Source organism: Hibiscus syriacus, unplaced genomic scaffold (genome assembly GCF_006381635.1).
Source record: "Hibiscus syriacus cultivar Baekdansim isolate YM2019G1 unplaced genomic scaffold, ASM638163v2 tig00110220_pilon, whole genome shotgun sequence".
NCBI classification, from domain to species: Eukaryota; Viridiplantae; Streptophyta; class Magnoliopsida; order Malvales; family Malvaceae; genus Hibiscus; species Hibiscus syriacus.
Window position 1 is genome coordinate 351,939 of NW_024062634.1, and position 16,753 is coordinate 368,691.

Consider the following 16,753-nt stretch of genomic DNA (forward strand, 5'->3'; position numbering starts at 1 on the left):
ATAGATACAGAGTACGTAGTGGAAGACTTTGACTTGTATTACTAGCACTATGCCCATCTACGTACAATTAATTAATTAATTAATTACATTGAAATTTATATGCATTATTAAAAAAATTAACACAATAAGCTTTGGAGAAAAAATTCAAACAAGATCGTTAGTCGGATAATTTGTTTTTGATTAATCAGGGATAAGAATAAGACATTATAACATATGTTCAAAGATAATTTTCAATCATTTGACATTGATCGTAGACGCTTCTGGCATTTTTTGTATTCGAACCCAGAATCTCAAGAAATAACAACAATTCATTTACCATCGAGATCGTTCGGTTCGTGCTAACTAGAAAATATATGATTGTTCGGGCCTGATCCTTTGTATATATCACTAAAAAAGTAAAATAATAATATGATCCTTTGCATAAATCACTAAAAAAGTAAAATAATAATAATTTAATTAAAATGAAAGTAATAAAATGAATTTTATTTGAATCAAATTAATACAAAAATCATGTCAATATTATAATGATTATTTATCTAAAATAAAAAAAAATTGATTTTATTTGAATGAAATCAATACACAAATTATCTTAATTATCGATGAAGTTAAATAACTTGACAAATAAAGTTTAATGAATGATGTGATATTTAAGAGTTTATGTTTTTATAAAGAAGAATGTAAGGTTTAGGGATTAAGAATTATACTTTTAGGATTTAAAATTTAATATTTAGGGTTTTAGGATTTGGGGATTACATTTTGGATGTATCAAATACTAGCCCTTAAAAATTACTCATATGAAATATTTTTATTTATTGCTGAATCAAAATAATAGTAATAAATAATTGAAAGCAAAAAAAAAATCTATACCCAATGTTGTTGGGCCTCATGGGCTAATCTTCCTCATTTCATTTTCTCAGTTGTCTCAAAAGCCTCTCGAGCCTTCTGCGAAAAAAATTCAAGCTTCAGCTTGCTACGATCCCCAGTTGCTGCAGGTAATCTCCCTTTCTTAGCAAATGCATTGAAATTTAACTGTTCAATTCATTAGCTAAGCTTCGTATTACTGCGTTTTTTTTTTCCTATATTGCTTCCGAAGAATGGAAACAATCAACCTTTACTCAAATTTACTCTATTGATTCTCGACCGAACGCCATTTTCTTTGCTTGTCACACCTTAATATGAGGTTAGATTTCTTTCAGTTTAAAATATGTGAAATGATATAAAGTTTGATTGACAAATAATTGTGTTATCATACTATTATATTATTAAACAAATTGAGGGTCACTCGATAAGAGATATATTTTTTTAAGTAAGGATAATGGTGTTGCAGACAAGGTTGGAATCCATTGCTTTCCGGCTTAGAAGAAATGTTATATTAATTCCTGCTTGTTGATTCACTGCTGGATTTGTTGACAAAAGAAAAATAAAATAATGGAAATGATGTGGTTTGTGTGATAAAGAATGTTGCAACGTTAACTGGTGCGTTGTTTACTTTGCATGCCTCTCGAATTCGTATTGAGTTGCCTACACTCTCTGATAAAGACAATGAGCGTATGGGAAAGCGAGTAGCGGCTCGAGCGTGAGTAATCAACAAACCGAGATGTCAATAATTTCATTTCAGCTGCAATCGAGCGAGTGTTATCAATCTGAGGCACACCCAAGAATGAAAACTAAGGCTATATCAAAACCAAGAAGATCCATGCTGTTCTTATGTCACTTCTGCAACTCAAAACCTGCAGTTCTGTATTACAGCGCCGACTCCGCAAGTCTCTGTTTGTTCTGTGACCAATAAGTCCACTCCGCCAATGCCCTCTCTCTCAAGCACGTTCGTTCGCAGATCTGTGACGGTTGCAAAGCCAAACCGGCTTCTTTTCTCTGCTCTGATGATAATCTTATGCTTTTCCACGACTGTGATCGGAATTCACGTAACGCCAGCGACTGTTGTGGTTCAGTTATGCACCAGCGTTCTCCGGTTGAAGGCTTCCCAGATCGTCCTTCCGTGATTCAACTTGCTTCGCTCTTCGGTTTTGACTTGAAACCGACAGATTTGATGGATTTAATTCCTGGGTTTTCTTCGTACGAGCCAGAACTGATGAATATAGAAGATTTCATGCCTCCTAAAGAGAATTCTTGCGTTTCATTTGCTTTCCTTAACTCTGTTAAGCTCGACCATGAGGTGTATAGGCAACTCGTCGAGATGGGGAAACGGGATTTGGTGAGAGTAAGCGGTGATGGAGATGAACAGCGGAATACTACAAGTGATGAGGAGTTTGAGGCTATTCGAACCATGTATGTTGGTTCTCGGACGACGACCAGTGACGACGGTTGATGTGGTGGTCGTCGGCGTTCAAATACCTATCGACCAGGCTCCCTTGTTCATCTGCTGAATACGGCTTGAACCTTTAAATATTAAGTAAAGGAATGAAAAAAAGAAATGGTGGAATGGTTCAATGCACGTGATGAAGAGTAAATCACAGCAGGAGTCATCCAAGTTTAGTGAGAATTCAACCTTGTCTACTATTTTTATATAATTATGAATGTTGTCTAATGGTTTGAATAAGATTATTTTGGTCACTTGCCTTGGTAGCTAAGTATTAAATTGGCCTTTTGAGTTCTTAATTTTGTCAGTTATGTCCCTCTATTACATAAATGATTTTTAATAAGTTATTTTTATGCTGAAGAAAATTATTTGAAGTCGTATTTGTACAATAGATTGTTTGTGTTCGTTAGAAAAAGATTGGAAGCTAGAAATCAAGTTGGTGAGCTGGATTTCAAGAGTAATATTTTGGGTTTTGTTGATATCCTGAGTCCGATTCCTAAGTCCGTTTCGTCAAATTCGAACCCGGTAAGTTGTTTTTCACTGATTAATCACCTGATTCGATCTGTTTTTCGCAATTAAGCTCTATTTTTAATGAAATTTATGTTTATATGTATCTGAGGAATTATTGGAAGTTGATTTCAAGATCGAGGCGTTCGAAGAGAGTTTAAATGGTCGATCAGTATGGCATAAAAATCGAGGTAATACATTATTACCTCTTTATGCTTTATGGAACATGTCGATATTGGTAAATGCATGAATAAAGAAATGTTTGGTCTTATCTGAGTAGTTAATTAGTTTCTACACTTGATACGAATGCGGTAAAAAGTAGGTAACTGAATAAAAATTCGGATGACTTGTACAAGGAATTAGAAGTTTTATAAGGAATAATTTCAAGTTCAGAGATTATTCGGAAAAACAATTAACCCTAGGATCTCTAAATTCTATTTATCATTGTTAAGAGTTTTAATATCGAAATTACCTAGTTAAGAAATTACGAAAATACCCTTGAGGGGTAAAAATAGTCTGAGTTGACCCTGAATGAGAAAGTACCCTAAGGATTCGTACTTAAATCGATAAATTACATATTTAATTGTTAAGATCTTGTATTTGTACAGAAAATTTCTAATATTCCGTTTGTAAAATCTGAGAAGGCATTTGACCTGAAAATCTCCGAGTTATGAGTAAATACCTGAAGAATAATTTATCGATGGGGTTCTTTTGTCAGAATTATTCGAAAGGACTGAAGTAAATAATAAGTTTGAATTAAATAATAAGACCAAACGGAAGGAAAAGATTTAAATAACTTGAATCTGTAAAATGACTAAAATACCCCTGGAATAGAAATGACCTAAGAATATCACCAAGCCCAGGAATAATTGAATCCTCAAGCTTTGAAAATGTTCGGAATAACATTGAGTATTAAAATGACCAAAATACCCTTATGTTCAAGAATAAGTAATTGTCTTGGATTAATTAAGAAATATAAATAAACAAGGATGTTGTACTGCTCTTAAAAGTTATAGAACACAACTTAAGTCGGTTAACAAACGCTAGTGCTATATCAGTACCTGAATGGCATAGGTACCACTTGAATGCTTGTTCATCTCCTCAAGTTTGGATCGATGATAATTATATAAGTACTCAGCTCAGCTCAACTCTAGATAGCATTCGGTACTAAGAAGTGGATATTCATTAGACAGATCAACCACAAATACCAAATTGAATTGAACGAAAGTACAATATGTATCCGAAATTCAGAAACGTTCGAATTACTCTGGAAAAACTCTGATGTAACTGGACTACTAAATAAACTAAGTAACCTCAATGACTGAGGATTAAGTAAGTGATTGTGATAAATCTTGAAACTCTGATGAACTTACATAATGTATCATCCCTATGGGTTGTGAACCATAAATAAGTACGTTGGCAATTCCTGATATAGTTGAAACATGGAAATGAAATAAAGGCCATTATAATATATGATCGTCTCCTTAAGATCCATTCATTGATGACTCAGAAGATGGTTTATGGACAAGAATTGTTGGTATTAAAGAGTGAATACCTAGAAGGGCAACGAATGGACCAGTTAACAGACATTAGTTATGGGAGTTGTTCAACTTGAGTTGTTTCGATAATCCGATAGATCGGCACAAACTGTAAATGTCATGAACCTTCATTTCTTCCTTATCAGCTCAAATCACATTCTGAATAATTGATGATTCCGTCAGTTAATGAACTCTTCCTATATTGATTCTAAATTTCAACATTCTATCGGTATACTGAAGATCTATATTTCTCTACCCAATATGATTATCCAATATCTCTAAATAATATCTGAAAATTCTAGTGTGTTCCCTAATCACATGAATATTTTATCTGATTTCCGATTTGAATTCTGTTATGATACCTGACATGGATTCTATTCTTATACATGACCTGGATTTTGTTCTGATATCTGACTTGAATTATGTTTTGATATATCCATTTACGGACGAAAAATGTTTTATTTGGGGGTATTGTTGGAGGAAGAATACTTGCAGGCTCCTCGGCTTTGTGCTCAGGGCCTTCTTGGACATGACGGGGTTGTATGGTTCTGGGGAACCTACACATTATGGACGTGTTTGGTTGGAGGAATCACTATGGTTTTTTAATTTTAAAAATATGTTTTAAAAAGATCTATATCTTTTCACTGGTTTTATGGGAACACGCTAGATCACCTATTCTAATCTCCTAAACCCAGACATCCGAAATATTTTCCTTTGAATTGAAAATTTACTATCTGTTACTACCTGAGATATCAGTGGAACCTTAGCTTAGCCTAAAAATATGTATATGTCTGAACCAATAAGGAAATATATGTTTATCTGTATCTACATCAGTAAGGGAGTTCTTTCGGCGATGCTTGCAGAGTATGGTACATGTGATTTGAGGACTTGTAATTATATTTTGTTTTATATAAGAGTCTGAAAATCTATTTTATTTATGAATACTGATAAATTATTTTATGATTTACATGTTTTGATAAAAGTTAAATTTTTCGTTATTTTTACGGTGGGTCACTCCGGTGGCCCTAATGTGACACCCCAGATCGGATTAGGTTAACTGTATCAGTCTGAGTGGTTACATTGCTCCTAATAGTTTGGTGTAAATTGATTTTGTAACTTTACAATCAGTTTATAAGCTTGGTAGAATGGTAGGTGCCTTTCTCGCACTACACCTGTTGGAAGGAATTAATGAAAAAAACTGTTCCTTTCAGGATATATCTGGAGAGATTGTAATTCTATGTTGTAAGGGGTTCTTTTAATTTGATTACAACTGAAACATTGAATTTGAAATTTTCTTTCTTTTTTAATTGCAGGTGGTTTTTACTGACAGAAGGTTAATTTTCCTAGGCAATGTGTTGAGAGCTTCTGTTATTCTATTTTAAATTGCTTTTTTATTTGTGGTTTAAGCTTTTGGAGTGTTTTTTGTTTTAATTCATAAACTTGTTAGGTAAGTATATTATATCGTTTTCTAGGTAACATGAATAGGTTTGGTCAAACCTTGAAGATAAAGATCGCTGAAATTCAGAGGGCAAGGAAAAGAAGGAATCCCAAGAAGGATCAATTGTTTGTGGAGGTTCCCGAATCGAGATCCTTTCTAGATACGGCAACGCTGCTGATGGTTCTTGCTGTAGCTGGAATTGCATTGTTTGCGAAGCTGCTCATGATGGTTTGTTTTCTCAATCTCTGTTTTTACCGAGAATGCTCCTTCAGTTACAAAGTTTGATGATTGCTTCTAGCTGATCTATTTGAGAAACTACACGGATTTTCAGGCTGCCTTGAGTGTACAAAGCTCAGCATCTTATATTGTCATCTATGGATAATGCAATTTAGAGTAAAATAATCACTGCTAAAAGCATTTATTCTGGAAGTTTATTCTTATTGGTTGATAGGTCAAACAGTTTATAGTAATTTTTCTGTTTTTGAGGCTTTATGAATCGGCTTCTGACAGTTGCATGTCTCATCGAGTGCTCTTGTTTAGTATTTACGAATGAATGCGGATATTTTTATACTGATATTTTGTCCATTGACAGAATGATGAATCGAAGTCCCAGGAAATGATCGAGCGAAAGATAAAGAATGCTCCTCCTGGTCAAGGCACGGTCAGGATGCTTACTCGTGAGGAGTGGGAAGAAATCAGAGAAGTCAGACCAAGAACTCCTTTTGAATCCAAGCTTGCTCGTCCAAATGCAAAAATAAGAACCGGAGAGCCATTGCATATGGTAAGCCACATATCTGGTACTCAAAATTTTTTTTTTTTGGATAATTCGATTTTATTACCCAAAGATCTGTATAAAAACAGATTGTTCAATAATACAAACAGTATCTACTTACAGCAGAACAAAATATCAGCTATTCAATACCCTAATGATTACAAAGCATAGTATTAACACTATCATTCCTATTAATTCTTCTACCCCTTAGTTGGATAGCAACAGTGTGTTTTACAGCATGGAGTAATGCTTCAAAATTCCGTGAGCATCCCTGGAATAGCCTCTTGTTCCTCTCCTCCCAAACAGTGTAAATAAATGTTGTCCAAGCTAATTTCAAAATTGTAGTGAGCAAGGATCTACCTTTCCAAGCATCACAAGCCCAAGCTAAGTGATTTCCCCATGTGCGTGATGTCCTTCGCATGCCATTGAGGATGATAACCGCATCCCATAGAGAAATAGCCAGAGGACATTGAATGAATAAATGATCTCTAGTTTCCATCGAGTCATTACAAAGCACACATTTGTCATCGATATCAAACCCAAAACGTTTCAGTCTGTCTTTAGTTGGGAGTCTGTCTAATAAGGCCATCCATGCAATAATACTAAACTTAGGAATATGGAGAGGGAACCAGATCAGTTTGTGCCACACCACTTTTGCCCCTTTGTTTCGAATCATTAGCCAAAAATCCTTAATTTTCTGCACACCAGATGTTAGCACATGGAAAGCTTGGAGTCTCATTCTAAGTAAGCGTCGAAAGCTCCAAGTATTATTAATAGAATCGTTCATGTTCCAAAAATCAGAATCCTTGATTGCATAATTTTTTATCCAGGCAATCCACAAGGAACCTTCACCCGCTAGTAAATTTCGGATCAAATGCATCATACAAGCATTATTCCAAGATTTGATGTCCTTAAGTCCAAGCCCTCCTTCAGATTTAAGGAGGCAAAGCTTTTCCCAACTTACTCTCGCACCAGTAGCAGACTTGTCCGAGCCTTTCTAGAAAAAACGCGAACATAGCTGCTCAACTCGGCTAAGCACAGATTGTGGCAGAATAAGCTGTCTGCACCAGAAATTTGTAATGCTCAACAGAACAGATTTAATAAGTTCTAATCTACCAGCATAGCTCAAATGTCTTCTAGACCACTTGTGTAAACGATCCCTGATGTTGTCAATAAGAGCCACACAATCTTTATCTGAAAGCTTCCTCGATACCAAGGGAACACCCAAATATCTAACTGGCAAGCAACCTTGGTTAAAACCAGTAAATCTTTTTATTTCATCAGATTTACTTGGTGAAATTCCAGCAGCAAAGAATTCACATTTGTGAGCATTTAGTTTGAGACTAGAAATTTCATAAAACTGCTCTAAAACACTAATAACACCCACAACAGACTCCACATTTCCTTTGCAGAAAATAAGTAAGTCATCAGCAAAGTTAAGATGAGTTAACTCAATTTTTTTACAACGAGGGTGATAACCAAATAATCCTCTTTGAGCAGCCTTGTTAAGTAATTTAGAGAGTACGTTCATGGAAAGGACAAATAAGAGAGGTGAAATAGGGTCACCTTGTCTGAGACCTCTTGTACCTTTGAAGTAACCAATTAAGGTTCCATTAAATGAAATGGAATAACGAGCGGCAGAGAAACAAGCTGCAATCCAGTTAATGAAAGCTCTAGGGAGTTCAATAGCAGTCAGGACAGCAGAAATAAAGCCCCAATGTAGCGAGTCAAAAGCTTTATGAAGGTCGATTTTCAATGAACATCGTGGGGAAATAGATTTTCTACCATAGCCCTTTACAAGTTATTGTGCCAGGAGGGTGTTATCTACAATGTTCCTTCCTTTTACAAATGCTTTTTGATTAAGGGTAATAATTTCTGGTAAAAGATTTGTCAATCTTTTAACCAAAATCTTAGAAATAGCTTTATAAACCACTGAACAGCATGAAATAGGTCTGAAATCCTTCACTTTGCTTGGATTTGGAACTTTAGGCACCAGAGTAATACTTGTTGCATTGAAAGCATGTAACATGAAAGATTCCTGGAAGAATTGAGTAATAGCAGCCACCACATCATTTTCAATAATAGACCAGGTAATCTTGAAAAAATAGGGAGTGTAGCCATCTGGTCCTGGTGCTTTATCATTACCTTGACTGAAAAAAGCCTCTTTAATTTCATCCTTTGTAAGTTCCTTGACAAGAGCATTGGAAGCATCATTAGGCAAAGAGAATTGTAGCAAATGTTTTAAAATGTTGGGGTCACAATCTTTGACTCCTGGATCCGCAGTCCCAATCAACTTAGTAAAAAAACTCATCACTTCTTTAGCCATGTCATCGAAGGATTCAATTTTGTTTCCATGATCATCAACAAGGACTCTAATAGTGTCCCTCTTGTTCTTAGAAGCCACATCCGAATGGAAAAATTTGGTGCATTTGTCTCCTTCTTTGAGCCATTGAACTTTGGCCTTTTGTTTTAAAAATAAATTTTCAGCCTCTTCAAGGAGTCGAAGCTCTCTTTGTAATTGAAGCTCTTGGTGTATGGTAGCATCTCCTCTTAAAGTTTTTAGTTGTTGATGTTCCAACTCAACCTTTTTATGCTTAACTCGGGCTGATAAGTCACCATAAAAGTGATGGTTAAGAGATTTCAAACTAGCTTTGAGATGCTTTAGTTTGAAGAACAGGGTTTGTATAGGGCTGCCTTGTGAGTCATTTTGCCAAGACTGCCTCATCACATAAATTAAAGAATTTAAATGGCTTTGGATGGTTAGCAGGAACCTCTTTAGTGAGCCAAGCCAATGCCAAACAGTGGTCAGAAATTCCAGGGGCAAGGAATTCCACATGAGAATTTCGAAAGGAGTTGAACCACTCAGTGTTGACAAGGACCCTGTCAAGCTTCTTCGCAAGGTAAGAATCTTGTTGTTTATTGCTCCACGTGAAGGTAGGGCCAAAAAAAGGATGATCAGATAGCTCTAGATCAAAGACAACATCTTGGAATTCCTTCATATCAGCATTCAAAAAAGGTCCCAACAAGTCGGAATTTGAGGTTTCATTAGAGTTTAAAATAATATTGAAATCACCTCCCAAAATCCAAGGAAGGTTGCTAAATTGTCTATTCAAATCATAAAGGTGGTGCCAAAGTTGTCTTCTTAAATTGCCATCATTTCTGCCATAAACTGCTGTGATGACCATAGGAACACCAAGGAAGAGTCCTTTAATAGAGATGCATTGGTCCGTAGTATTGATAACAGTGAAATCCAAGCTTTTCTTCCAAAGGGTCCAAATCCTTCCATTTTCAGCAAAATCATAGTTAGTGCAAACATTCCATTGCTCAAACTTACTGTCAAGGATACATTTAGATTTACTAAGTTTAACTCTAGTTTCCAAAAGGCAAAAAACATCAACATTAGTAAGAGTAGCTCTCTTAAGAACATTGTTTTGCTTTAGAGGGCTATTCAGTCCTCTAATATTCCAAAACCCAATTATCATTGAGAATGAGAGATGGGGGCATTCACATTACCACCCACTGTAACATTTCTAACTTTCTCCAAATGATTCTTCTTTTTTGCTTTCAGTTCATTGACAAGCACAGCAACTCCTAAAGAAGCGGCTCTTTTCTTATGTTGCACATCAACAGAACACGAGGCATCTTCAGCTGAGTTTAAAAGCTCAAAACGATTCCTTGATCCAGTAAGAGCAGATTTTGGAGTGTCCTTGGCAGGCCTACCTTTACCCCGCGTAAGAATTGGAGGCTCATGATTTGGTTTTTTGTCATCCACTGGTATTTCAATAGGTTCAGGAACAATAGTTTCATATTTACCAACAGAAACAGGTGGCTCGGTAGGAGAAATATTGTTTTCTGTTTCAGAACTAATTGCCTTAATATTTTGTTCCTTAGTATCATTTACCACAGAGGGAGTCGGATCTTGTAGGAGCTCAATGCCTCCTACTGTTGGAACCACCACATTAGAATTTTGCAGAACGTCTTTCTTTTTCCATATATGCATAATAGCCTGGGCAGATTTTGATTGTTCTTTACAACCCTTATCGCTGTGCCCAAAGACTTTACAAGCCCTACAGCTCGGAGGTAACCACGGGATCTCAACAGGGATAGAAGTTATTGAACCATCATTCAGTACAACATCCACATATTCTGGAATTTTATCATTCCATCCTATTTCAACACAGATTTTAGCGAACTCTAATCTTGTTTTAGAAGCTGTTACAGAGTCCATGGAGAGAGGAACTCCGATGGCACTCGCAATATAACTAAGACCTGTCCGAGAGAAGAGCTCTAAAGGCACGTTATGGAGGTGTACCCAAATAGGGATTTTAGTAAGATCGAAGTTTAATTTTTTCAGATTTGGTTCCCATTTCCTAAGAATTAGAGATTTGTTATGTAAATGCCAAGGTCCATTTTCTAACACCCATTCTTTAGCAGCTTCCGAATTGAAAGAGAAAATGTATAAGTTGTTACCTGCCAAACTAAGCTGAACCCGATTTCCTTTCAGTGCTTTCTTCCACAAGATGTCAACAGTGCGTTGCAATGAAGAGAAATTCGGAGGTGACCCAAGGAATTGACCCACTAGAGAATGTTTCCACTCTGAAATCCCAGCCTCGAAGACCTCAGGCGGAGGTTGAACCGTCGGAGATCCATCGCGCACTTTTGGGGGAAAGAACTCCAAATCATGCCCTATTGTGCTCACGAACAACTTCCTCCAATCCATCTTGCACTTTTGGGGGAAAGAACTCCAAATCATGCCCTATTGTCCTCAATTTTGTTTGATGGATGAACATAAGAACCCTTGATGTTGATGGTTTTCAGATCGTGCTAATTTTTGTATTGTATGTAGGAGGACTTGAAGAATTGGACAATTGATGTTCTCACAGATGCAGTAACGCGAGCTGAAAACTGTTTGAAACGTAAGTAGAACTGATATCACGCTAGAAAACTTTGCCATATTTTTTCCCCTCAGTACAAATATAATTCTTGGATGAATTGAGAACCATTACTGATTCTGATGCCTAGTGTGAATAATTATGCAGGAAATGGCTCAAATGGATTTGCATGGCATTTAACTGTAGCCAATGAATGATTAGATCTTTAGCAGATTTATAGAGGCATATAATGTATAACATGTTATGGCATCGTCTTGGGGTCCCCCCCCCCCAAAAAAAACAAGGATGTTTATATTTGCACAATTTTGATTTCTTTTAATTTTAAATTTTCATTAACTTTTGCCACAAAGAACTTGTGTATCATTAGGAATTGTTAATCTAGAGGTTCCTTCTACTATATTTAATTTTAAATATGGCTCTTCTGAAGCTTTTAAAAACCTGAAAACAGCTAGGGATGCTCTACAACCACATATGTTCCTTTTTATCCATTATTTTGTAATAATAGCAAAAAAGACAACAAATTTATAAATAATTCACTCATTTGAACAAGAGAGAAATGCAACTTCCTCTATTGAAGGCTAGAACATGAGTGCTGAAAGTCATAATATTCAACTAATGTAAGGCCAAAATAATACACCTGTAAGCCCTCCAGATGACAAATTGTAGAAGTTTCTATAGAAGGTTTCTTCGGAAAAATGAATAATGAAATATCTAATTGTAATACCTTACAGTTTGTGGTAGAATTTAATGTGGCAGAAGACAATTTTAGCAAATGAATGAAACTGGCAAGATATTCCTGGAAATAACTAAATGCAAAAGCAAGCAGAGGACAATGCTTAGTTCTAAACCTGAAACCTGCTTTTAATAGGCTCAGCTTCTCTTGTTGGGTTCAAAGACATACTTAACCAGTGATTCCTTGATAGATAGCAGATCGGGGAACTCTTTCTTCAGCTTAGATGCGTCCATCTCATTGTTGCTTCGAGGGGCAACTATCACCTTGGCTTGTTCTTCCAATGTGAAGTTCACCCACTGAAACTTGGGGTCAATGTAAGCCCTGTACATCTCCAGGATCTCGTTGTGGCTTACGACCCCGGGGTTCGTGAAGTTCCAGATACCCTTCAAGTTCCTTTTAGCCATCTCGATGGAAATGGGCAGAAGTTCATCCAAGACTGTCATGCTGTTAGGAATGTTGACCACCTTGTTGTAGCGTGCAATCTTGGTGATAAAGTTGCGAGGGTTGTTTAGGTCGGATGAGATCGGCATTCGAACTCTGAGGGTGCAGACATTGTCGTATTCTTTCAACAGCTCTTCAACCTAAAAAAATGGAGAATATTTATGTGATCTTAAGACATAAACCAGCGGACAAAATGAAACAGATTAAAGATGGACAACATGGTTACCATAGCCTTGGTCTTTGAATAGAAAGAACCAGTGAAATTGGGTTTGTCGTCCTCTTTATACCCAATGCCAGAGCCCTCAGGATGTTCTGCATCATACTCGAATATACATCCAGTAGCAAAATTCATCATCAAAAGTCCATGTTCCCTGCAAACATCTGCCAATGTCAAGGTTCCAGCCACATTGGTGCGAATTGTTTCGGTTTTGTGAGATTCACACCAATCAACATTGGGCCTACCAGTCACACCAGCAGCATTAAAAACATGGGTTGGCTTTATATTCTGAATATCTGCCATAAGTGATGAACGATCTTCCAAGCGCCCTCTTCCATATTCAAAGGGAATACCTTGTTTCTCACATAACTGACCAAGAAGTCCTCCAATCCAGCCAGTCCGGCCATAGATCAAGAACTTCAAGGCTGGTTTCTGGGGCGAGCTACTAGTTTTGAGGGTTGGAACCACCATCTGGGTCTGAGTAGAACCAGTTACATATAATGAATCCTTTTCCTGTTCACAATCAAAGTGTCTCCCACCGGGCATCATCAGCATTCTTGGGTGTGGAAGCAGTGCACCGGACACATCGCCCCACCAATCTGGATTCTGAGTATACCATTCTATTGTCTTCTTCAACCCATCTTCCCATACAGTTCGCTCAGACCAACCCAAGTTCTTCAGTTTCTGATCATCAAGAAAATACCTCTGGTCATTGAATGGTCTGTTTTCAACGAACTTGATGCTAGTGTCTGGATCCATTGAAAAAAGTTTGCATATATCTTTGGCTACATCAATCACTCTCCTCTCCCTCTTTGTTCCAATATTATAAACATGGCCAACTTCACCCTTGTGAAGAATAACTTCAAATGCTTCGGCCACATCCTCACAGTACAAGTAACTCCTCACATTAGAACCATCCCCGTGAATCGGAAGAGTCTTCCCCCTCATTGCTAAGAGGATAAGCTTCGGGATTAACTTTTCAGGGAACTGGTTGGGACCATAAACATTGTTTCCCCGGGTTGTAATCACGGGTAATCCATACGACCTACCATATGCCATGACAAGCATTTCAGCACCTGCTTTTGTTGCAGAGTATGGATTTGTTGGAAGAAGTTGGGAAGCCTCATGGTTTCCTACAACAGCATCCTCTTCTGTCTCCCCGTAAACCTCATCTGTGCTGACATGGATGAACCTCCTGATTTGGCCAGTGACTTTGCAAGCTTCAAGCAGGACATGAGTTCCGTAAATATTGTTCTTGGTAAACTCAAAGCTGTTCCCAAATGAGTTATCGACGTGAGTTTGGGCTGCAAAGTGCATAATTGTGTCAATAGACTCGGTGATGAGGAGGTAGTTGACAAGGTCAGCACTCCCGATATCCCCCTTCACAAACTTAAAGTTTGCAGACGACTTTGAGGGAAGGAGATTTTTCAGGTTGGAGCAGTAATCAAGCTTGTCAAGCACAACGATCTTGTAGTCTGGGTAGCTTGGTATGAGCCGATTAGCGACATGCGAGGCAATAAACCCGGCAGCCCCAGTTATGAGGATGTTCTTTGGGGTATAATTAGCCATTGCGGAACCAATTCTGCAAAAAAAATAAGAAAGGACAGGCTAACATCAGAAGTATGGAAAAATCAAATAAAAAACACCAGCAACTTGCACAAACAAATACATCAAAATGTAAACATGTAATCAAGGACCAAACCTAGTATAATCAATTAAAAATATAAAACGCAAACAAAGAAAAATAAATAAACAGTAAATTACCACCAGCCTGAGTTAACAAAATTTCATCTTCACAGAATATTCCACCAGATCTGACAGCAAAATAGGTGGATCAGGCGATTCAATGCAACCAAATCACGCTATCTTTGTTCTTTTTATTAGCTTTGGCTCATCAAATTAAACTTGAACACCAAACTATCTAAAGCTTCCATTTCACTTTTTTATCCTCGAGTCGATGTTTGCACTCGTAGCTACAAGCAAAGAAGGAAATGATCCGTAATTTCGTTAATTCAACAAGATCCACCTCAATTTCCAGATCAAATGTTAAAAAGAACAGATTCTTTAAATCTCATTTCATTCATATATTAGCAGGAAAGATATCCGGATACAATTAATAAGCAGATAAAGGCAGCCAAAGTAACAGCTAAAAGAGCAAACCAAGACATGGAATTTTCTCACATTTCTGAACAGATATTATAAAAATAAGAGATACCCAGATCCTAAAATGGCCTGGATCATTAAAAAAAACACTAAATTTCTCAAAAGAAATACAAACAATCATCGATCACATTCGATCTTCCACTAAATCACACTGAAAAACAAAAACAAGAGAGAGAGAGAGAGAGAGAGAGAGAGAGAGAGAGTTTGACTAACAATATCAGGAGAAATCAATCAAACTCCAAATGGAGAAAGACACGCAGAAATCTAGAGCAGGGTTTCAGAGGGGAAGAGGAACAGCTTTGAAGAAGAGGGAAATTGCAGAGACTCCGCGTATACGTATACGCTATATATAGCTCTAAATAACAGTTAAAAGACGAGCCATGAATATTTATTCTACATGCCGAAAGTACCCCCGTGAGTTAATACATTAACTGCTCTCATGCTTCTTGTGTGGACAATAAAGTAATAGTTGTGGAATGAAAAAAGTTAAGATTTTGAGAGCTGGCCAATACGATTTTGATGAAGATGGTGCTGTTAATTGTTGACTTAATTAGGAATTAATTCGTCAAATTAAATAATGCTTGAATTTGTTTATTTTAAATGGATCTGGACAAAGAATTTCCTCTTTTTTCAAATAAATTTAGATTTTTTTTTCATGTTTATGAAGATTTATTTCTTTAATTGGATTTTGGTCAACTTCCTGCTTGCAATGAATATTTTTTAATTGTAATTATTGCCTGATTTGAATAAGTTTTCCTAATTGTTTTTACTAATTAAGATTATTTTATTATGAAATAACTTTTTTTATATAGAAACTTTAGAGAATGACCTTGACATCTCTGTAATAAGCTTAGTTGTATGGTATAGGATTTTATTCAGTTATCAAAACTGTATTAGATCGATGTTTAAAAAAATGGTTAAAGTACATGAATAATTCCTTGATTATATACTGTTGATTTGTTGAGTCATTCGACTATTAAAAGTTATAAAATGATTTTCTGATTATAAGTTGTTTCTTTATTAAGTCTTTCGATTACTAAAAGTTACAAAATAGTCACCCAATTATTTATATGTTTCAAACTCGTCATTTTTTCATTAAAAATTGACTGTAGTATGAGTTGAACATTAACATGTTGACTGAGATATGATAGTCATTTGAAATTATGGGATCAGATTTTATCATATCTCAGTCAATATATTAAAGTCCAACTTAGACTACTGTCAATTTCTAACGAAAAATAACGAGTTAGAAATATATGAATAGTTTTGTAACCATTTTATAAATTTTAATAATGGGAGACTCAACAAAGCAAAGCATTGTCCTATAGTCGCAAGATCATTTTGTAACTTGAAATGGTCAAGAGACTTAATAATGCATAATTCTGTAATTAGAGGATTGTTTGTGTACTTTACCCAGAAAATTATTCAATCGATCCATTAAATTAAAAATGATGATTTAATTAATTTGAGTTCTTAAATAGAATTGAATATAAAGTAAATTATTACATATCAATAAAAATACAAAGGGGTATGTAAGGCCCTCGTACTTTTAAAAGAAAATTAATGTGATCATCTTACTTTTTTTACATATATTGTAACCCTCAAACTTAGAAAACATACTCAATGTGGCCCTTTGACCAACTATTTTCTTTGTTGACTGTTACGATGTTAATGTAACATTTTATAATACTGACATGACAATCCACAATGACTGATGACGCGACTGATGATATAG

General features: G+C 36.1%; 2 protein-coding genes and 1 pseudogene across 2 annotated transcripts; 2 read left to right on the top strand and 1 right to left on the bottom strand.

Moving 5' to 3' along the window:
• The first annotated feature begins 873 nt into the window (after nt 1–873).
• LOC120114136 lies at nt 874–11,511 on the top strand. Its single transcript, XM_039135134.1, has 4 exons — nt 874–992; nt 5,676–6,028; nt 6,393–6,581; nt 11,419–11,511. The coding sequence occupies exons 2-4, from the start codon at nt 5,840–5,842 to the stop codon at nt 11,494–11,496; spliced, it is 456 nt and encodes a 151-aa protein (XP_038991065.1). The 5' UTR covers nt 874–992; nt 5,676–5,839; the 3' UTR covers nt 11,497–11,511.
• Nucleotides 1,553–2,586, top strand: LOC120114135 (annotated as a pseudogene).
• Nucleotides 11,512–12,331: 820 nt separating the features above from the next.
• Nucleotides 12,332–15,357, bottom strand: LOC120114134 (trifunctional UDP-glucose 4,6-dehydratase/UDP-4-keto-6-deoxy-D-glucose 3,5-epimerase/UDP-4-keto-L-rhamnose-reductase RHM1-like). Its single transcript, XM_039135133.1, has 3 exons — nt 15,232–15,357; nt 12,865–14,437; nt 12,332–12,778 (listed from the first exon to the last, which is right to left on the bottom strand). Exons 2-3 carry the CDS (start codon nt 14,422–14,424, stop codon nt 12,335–12,337), a joined length of 2,004 nt encoding a protein of 667 aa, XP_038991064.1. The 5' UTR covers nt 14,425–14,437; nt 15,232–15,357; the 3' UTR covers nt 12,332–12,334.
• Between the last annotated feature and the right edge of the window lie 1,396 nt (nt 15,358–16,753).

What these genes read in the sequence shown, in the direction of transcription:
- LOC120114136 (XM_039135134.1), top strand. Translation starts at nt 5,840, where the DNA reads ATGAATAGGTTTGGTCAAACCTTGAAGATAAAGATCGCTGAAATTCAG. An exon ending in TTGCGAAGCTGCTCATGATG is followed by an intron (nt 6,029 to 6,392) that starts GTTTGTTTTCTC and finishes GTCCATTGACAG; the next exon opens with AATGATGAATCGAAGTCCCA. An exon ending in CCGGAGAGCCATTGCATATG is followed by an intron (nt 6,582 to 11,418) that starts GTAAGCCACATA and finishes TATTGTATGTAG; the next exon opens with GAGGACTTGAAGAATTGGAC.
- LOC120114134 (XM_039135133.1), bottom strand. Translation starts at nt 14,424, where the DNA reads ATGGCTAATTATACCCCAAAGAACATCCTCATAACTGGGGCTGCCGGG. An exon ending in ATTCAAAGACCAAGGCTATG is followed by an intron (nt 12,779 to 12,864) that starts GTAACCATGTTG and finishes CCATTTTTTTAG; the next exon opens with GTTGAAGAGCTGTTGAAAGA.